The sequence below is a fragment of the Lactuca sativa genome, chromosome 5 (assembly GCF_002870075.4).
Source record: "Lactuca sativa cultivar Salinas chromosome 5, Lsat_Salinas_v11, whole genome shotgun sequence".
Classification (NCBI taxonomy): Eukaryota; Viridiplantae; Streptophyta; class Magnoliopsida; order Asterales; family Asteraceae; genus Lactuca; species Lactuca sativa.
Genome location: NC_056627.2, coordinates 227,032,879 through 227,039,340, shown reverse-complemented (window position 1 = coordinate 227,039,340; position 6,462 = coordinate 227,032,879). Strand labels below are relative to the sequence as shown.

Here is a 6,462-nt window from a genome sequence, read left to right as displayed (position 1 = left end):
CTGCCATGGCACAAATCAACCATGGTGGTAACAATGGATCATGAAATAGTACTCCAATTTCTGGTCTTGGTGAAAACCTCGGACACCCTCATGAGTGTTCATATAAAGATTTTACAAATGCAAAATCTAGAACTTTTGATGGCACACGAGGTGTCATTGCTCTTACACGCTGGTTTGAGAAAATAGAATCAGTGTTTGAATTTTTTGCCTGCCCCGAAGCAAGCAAAGTCAAGTTTGCAACATATACCTTCCTGGATAGAGCCCTTTCCTAGTGGAATGGCTATATCAAATCCTTGACCCTTCCAGTCACTAATGCTATGGGCTGGGATGATATGAAAACTTTAATGTTAGTAGAATACTGTCCTCACGGCGAAATTCAAAAGCTAGAGGAAGAAATTTGGAGTCTGACGATGAAAGACTCCGATATAGTTGCATATACTGCCAGGTTCAGCGATCTGGTTATTCTGTGTCCAGGAATGGTTCCCACTAAGAGCAAGAAGGTGGATCGGTATATTTGGGGACTCTCTCCTCAGATACAAGGAAATGTAATAGCTACTAAACCTCTCACCTTTGATAGTGCCAAGCAGTTGGCACAAACACTGGTAGACCATGGCGTTCTTCATGGTTCTATGGTACCTATTCCGGAGAAACCTAAGGAAGAGAGTGGTAATAATAAGAAATTTTGGAATAAACAAAAAGGAGAGTCGTCACAGAAACCATTTAAGAAGAAACAAACTGTAGCAGTGCACACTACTATTATTCTAACTACCGTTCCTATTCCTACATCTACTACAACTTCTAATACTCCAACCCCGATTCGATATGCTGGAACTTTTCCAAAGTGCAATAAATGCAACTTTCATCACACGGGAGTTTGCAAGGAAATGCACTGTAAAAATTGCAATAAGAAGGGGCATACTTTCCGCTTCTGTAGAGCTCCAGCACAGCCAATATCTCAAGTCCCTGCCACAGGAGTTAGTCAAGCTTGTTATGAGTGTGGCGAAATAGGGCAATTCAAGAGAAACTGCCCAAAGGCAAAGAATGCTGGAGGTACAGGAAGAGTTTTAGCAATTGGTCACAAAGAAGCAATCGTTGATCCTACTGTGGTGACCGGTACGTTTCTTCTCAACAATTATTTCGCATGCATTCTTTTTTATAGTGGTGCGGAGAGAAGTTTTGTGAGCCAAGAATTTAAACATCTACTAAAACAAAATCCCCAATCCTTAAAAGACACATTCACTGTAGAGATGGCTAATGGCAAGAATAAGAACACAAATGATATATACATAGGGTGTACACTTACTTTAAACAACTACTCCTTCCAAATAGACCTTATGTCGGTCTCCATAAAAAGCTTTGACATCATTATCGTCATGGACTGGCTAGTTCCTCATCGTGCCGATATTCTTTGTTTCGAAAAATCCATCCGCCTCAACTTACCAAATGATGAATCTCTTGTTATCTATGGTGACCAACCTAGTGCAAATCTTCAACTCATTTCTTGTATGAAGGCTAGGAAGTATCTTCGCAAAGATTACTATGCATTCTTAGCTCACATAGTCGATAAAACACAAGAAGTGAATAAAATCAAGGATATTCCTGAAGTCTGCAATTTCTCTGATGTATTTCCTGAAGACCTCTCAGGAGTCCCTCCTGAACACCAAGTCAAATTCTGAATCGACTTGATCCCTAGAGCTAACCCTGTAGCTAAATCCCCGTATAATCTTGCACCTTCAGAGATGCAAGAACTATCAAGTCAATTGAACGAACTCCTCAATAAAGGCTTGATCAGACCAAGCTTCTTACCTTGGGGAGCACCAGTCTTATTCGTGAAAAAGAAGGAAGGTTCATTTCGCATGTGTATAGACTACAGGGAATTAAACAAACTTACTATTAAAAACCGATACCCTTTACCACGAATAAATGACCTCTTTGATCAACCCCAAGGAGCTAGTTTCTTCTCCAAGATTAACCTGAGATCAGGATACCATCAGCTACGAGTCCAAGAAGCCGACATTCCAAACACTGCTTTCAGAACTCGCTATGGTCACTACGAATTTGTAGTGATGCCCATTGGTCTAACAAATGCACCTGCAGTATTCATGGACCTGATGAATTGAGTGTGTTGACCGTACTTAGAAAAGTTTGTTATTCTCTTCATTGATGATATACTAGTTCATTCACGGATTAAGGAAGAACACCATCAACACTTGCATCAAGTCTTGGAAACCTTAAGTGCAGAGAAATTGTACGCAAAGTTCTCGAAATGTGAATTCTGGATTCGAAAGGTAGAATTCCTGGGTCATGTAGCCAGCAAGGATGGGATACATGTTGACCCCTCCAAGATCAAGGCCATCGAAATTTGGGTGTCCCCTCAAACCCCCAACAGAAATTCATCAATTTCTAGGTCTCGCTAGCTACTATAGGAGATTCATTCAGAACTTTTCAAAGATAGCAAAGCCACTCACCACCTTGACCCAAAAAGGTGTGATATATAAATGGGAGGAGAAACAAGAAACTGCTTTCCAGACATTAAAAGAAGCTCTTTGCAGCACACCGATCTTGTCCCTCCTAGAAGGGACAGAAGATTTTGTAGTTTACTGCAATGTGCAAGGGTTAGGCTACGTTCTGATGCAACGAGGAAAGGTTATATCCTATGCTTCAAGACAGCTCAAGAACCACGAAGTCAGTTATACTACGCATGATCTAGAACTAGGAGCAGTGATTTTTGCTTTGAAGATCCGGAGACATTACCTCTATGGTACGAAAAGCACAGTATTTACTGATCACAAAAGCCTCCAACACATTTTTGATCAGAAAGAACTTAATATGAGACAAAGACAATGGGTAGAGCTATTAAGCGATTATGAATGTGAAATTCACTACCATCCCGGAAAGGCCAATGTGGTAGCAGATGCCCTTAGTAGGAAAGAGTACTCGGGCCGTCGAGTAAAGTCTCTAACCATGACCATCCATTCCCACGTAGCCACACGGATCAAGGAGGCTCATCTGGAAGCCTTGAAACATGAGAACATGAAAGGTGAAGTTTTAAGGCGAATGGAAAAGAACTTTGAAATCAAGGATGATGGAGTACGTTATTTCATGAATGGAATCTGGACACCGAAGTTTGGTGGTTACATAGATGTTGTCATGAACGAAGCTCATAAAACTAGATGTTCCATTCACCTAGGTTCAGAAAAAATGTATATGGACCTAAAGAAACTCTATTGGTGGCCAAACATGAAAGCAGAGATTGCTACCTATGTTGGTAAGTGTCTAACTTGTGCCAAAGTTAAGGTAGAATATCAAAAGCCCTCGGGTTTACTTCAACAGCCAGCAATACCTGAGTGGAAGTGGGAGCGGATTACAATGAATTTCATAACCAAGTTACCCAGGACGATGGGTGGTTATGACACCATTTGGGTTATCATAGACAGATTAACTAAATTTGCACACTTTCTGCCAATAAAAGAAACTGAAGTTAACAAGGGTGTATCTTAGAGAGATAGTATGATTGCATGGTGTGCCAATATCTATTATCTCTGACCGAGACAGTAGATTTACCTCTCAGTTTTGGCAATCATTACAAAAATCCTGGGGAACAAATCTTGACATGAATACAACATATCATCCTCAGACCGATGGACAAAGCGAGAGAACTATACAAAAGCTGGAAGACATGTTAAGAGCTTGTGTGATAGATTTTGGTAAAGCTTGGGACACCCATTTACCACTAGTTGAATTCTCCTACCACAATAGCTATCACACTAGTATAAAAGTTGCACCCTTCGAAGCTCTCTATGGCCGTAAGTGCAGATCCCCTCTGTGTTGGGCTGAAGTGGGCGATACGCAACTAGCTAAAAATCAAGTAACTGACAGTACTCTAATAGGTCCCGAGATCATACGAGAAACCACATAAAATATTATACTAATTTGGGAACGAATAAAAGCTTCTCGTGATAGACAGAAGATTTATACGGATAAGTGAAGGAAGCCCTTGGAATTTCAGGTTGGTTATCGCGTTTTGTTAAAGATCTCAACCTGGAAAGGAATGATACGTTTTGGCAAAAGTGGAAAACTAAGTCCAATGTATATCGGACCATTCGAGATTCTTGCTAGAATTGGTCCGGTTGCTTATAAACTCAAGCTACCGTAGGAACTCAGTAACATTCATCCTACTTTTCACGTCTCAAATCTCAAGAAGTGTATGTCTGATGAGACTCTTGTAATTCCACTCAATGAAATTGAATTAAACAAGAGTCTACACTTCATAAAAGAACCAATGGAGGTCATGAATAGGGAAATCAAAAGACCAAAACAAAGCCGTATACTAATAGTGAAGGTTCACTGGAATGCTAAACGAGCACCTGAATTTACTTGGGAACGGGAAGATCAGATGAAACAGAAATATCCACATCTTTTTACTAGTCCATGAGTACCACTTTAAAAATAATTTCGGGAATAAATTCCCTCTAATGGGGGGATAATGTAACAACCCGTTATTTCAGTGTATTAGTATAGATTAACTTGTAACTAGTTCTTTTTAAAGTAATAAAGAGAAATTTTAAAATATTATGTACATTTACATAATCAACCCTCAAAAATGAAATGTTAAATAAACTTGTCTGGAATGAATAAAGTGGTAGAAATCGTATCAAGATTTCCAAAAATATAAAGAGCTCCCAAATCCAAGTTATAACGAAGGAGTTATGACCAAACGAAGATCCGCGGCAAAACCGGCAAAACACTATAAGCGTAAAAATTAAGTTTTCAATAAAATATTTTTAAGCCTTAACTATCTAAACTAAATTTGTAGTATGCGCTAAACCATGAAATTCTATAAAAAGAACGCCTAAATCTGACTTCGTATGAAGAAGTTATGATTTTTCTAAGTTTCGGAATAACATTAGACAGCTAAAAACTCGAAATAATGATCAAGTGATTTTTAGCTGAGACAACCTAAACAAGAATCGAAGGTCTCGTCAATAGTAGTACAACGGTAAAAAGACAGACGAAAATGGACTTCAAACGAATAAGTTATGAATTTTTAATGGATTTTCCTGTCCCGGTCTGTTAAAAATAATAATATTAAAAATAGAGTCAAAATTAGCCGACAAAGTCTAAACGAGAGTTGTAGATTACATTCTCACTTACGCGTGCATATAAAGAACGTCAAAATGGAGTTCGTATGCGAATGTTATGAATTTCAGAAGAACTTGGCTCAAAATCCGTGAATTTCGGATAAACTCGCATGAATAGTACCTGCTACCCTTCTCGCGAATCCGAACCGTGTCCACTCGTGTCCGTCACTGATTGGTCCGAAGTCGAGGTCCATTGGGCATCCGACGTGCCTCGCATCCTAGGCGCAGTCTAAGACGGTTCGTAAGACGTCTCCACACGGCTACCGCGTATCTAGCCTCCCTTCGCATGTCCGACGCGTGGCTTCTGACTCACCTCCTTCGGTCCGAGATTTCGGCCCTATATAAAGTTGCAAAATCCTTCGGTTTTAACCCCATTTTTACACCATCTTCCATCCTCTTTCATCTCTTTTACCCCCACAAACATATTTACAACCCCCCGAAGCCCCGGTATCATATTCAACACTTAAAAGATATCCCGAGACGCAAGAAGTCCATAAAAATAGAGTCTTTCGGTTTCCAAATCCGAACCCTCACAAGGCCTAATTTTCAGAAATAAAGCTTTTCTAGCAACGAAGTTCTACTCAATTCTTCACTACTATCAAGTGAGTTCATACCCCTATATTTTCACTATTTTGTATAATGTTTTAAGGAGGGTAATACAAGTAAAGTACAAAGATTTCTTGTAAGAATAAGCTAAATTTGATTATTTAGTTTATGATTATTATAAATAAACTATTTTACCAGTTCAGAATTTATTACAATAAAAAGCAACTAAACTATAATAGGTATAGTTTTGAGAACACATTCTTTAGTTCCAAGTTTCAAAACACATAAACATAGTATAATACAAATAAGATAAACATATAAAACAATCATCAGAAAACAAATGGAATACTTTACTATGAGATAAACATGTAAAACAATCATCAGAAAACAAATGAAATACTTTACTACATATAAAACTATATTTTATATAGTTTATAAAACTTCCTTTCTGTATAGTTATTACAAAGTAACTCTTTACTATTCTACATGTTATCAATATAGCTTTTGTGAGATTCGCTTCAAGTACTTACTTAAGTATAAAACAAAAGTCCTGAAAGTTATAACCAGAGTCTCCTAAAGGGAGAGCGTAACACTTTTGTATAAATCTATATGGGACTGACAATCCCGCTCCAGAGCTGCTTGCAACAGCAAGGTCGGCAGACCTGTTGTGACAATTGTTGTATCATATTTCGACGCCTGAAGAGCGTCGTGTTTCAGGCGAACCTTAGGTCATCAAGCATGGTTATGATAGCTCACAATTAGGTATTGAATAATA

At 38.6% G+C, this 6,462-nt stretch overlaps 1 protein-coding gene across 1 annotated transcript; it reads left to right on the top strand.

Moving 5' to 3' along the window:
- The first annotated feature begins 317 nt into the window (after window positions 1–317).
- On the top strand, window positions 318–1,676 carry LOC111881896 (uncharacterized). The gene is made up of 2 exons (XM_023878286.1): window positions 318–1,113; window positions 1,231–1,676. Exons 1-2 carry the CDS (start codon window positions 318–320, stop codon window positions 1,674–1,676), a joined length of 1,242 nt encoding a protein of 413 aa, XP_023734054.1.
- Window positions 1,677–6,462: the final 4,786 nt, after the last annotated feature.

Bases quoted from the DNA above. Each gene is read 5' to 3' on its own strand.
- LOC111881896 (XM_023878286.1), top strand. From the start codon at position 318: ATGGGCTGGGATGATATGAAAACTTTAATGTTAGTAGAATACTGTCCT. The intron at 1,114-1,230 runs GTACGTTTCTTC...AATCCTTAAAAG, and splicing joins TGATCCTACTGTGGTGACCG to ACACATTCACTGTAGAGATG.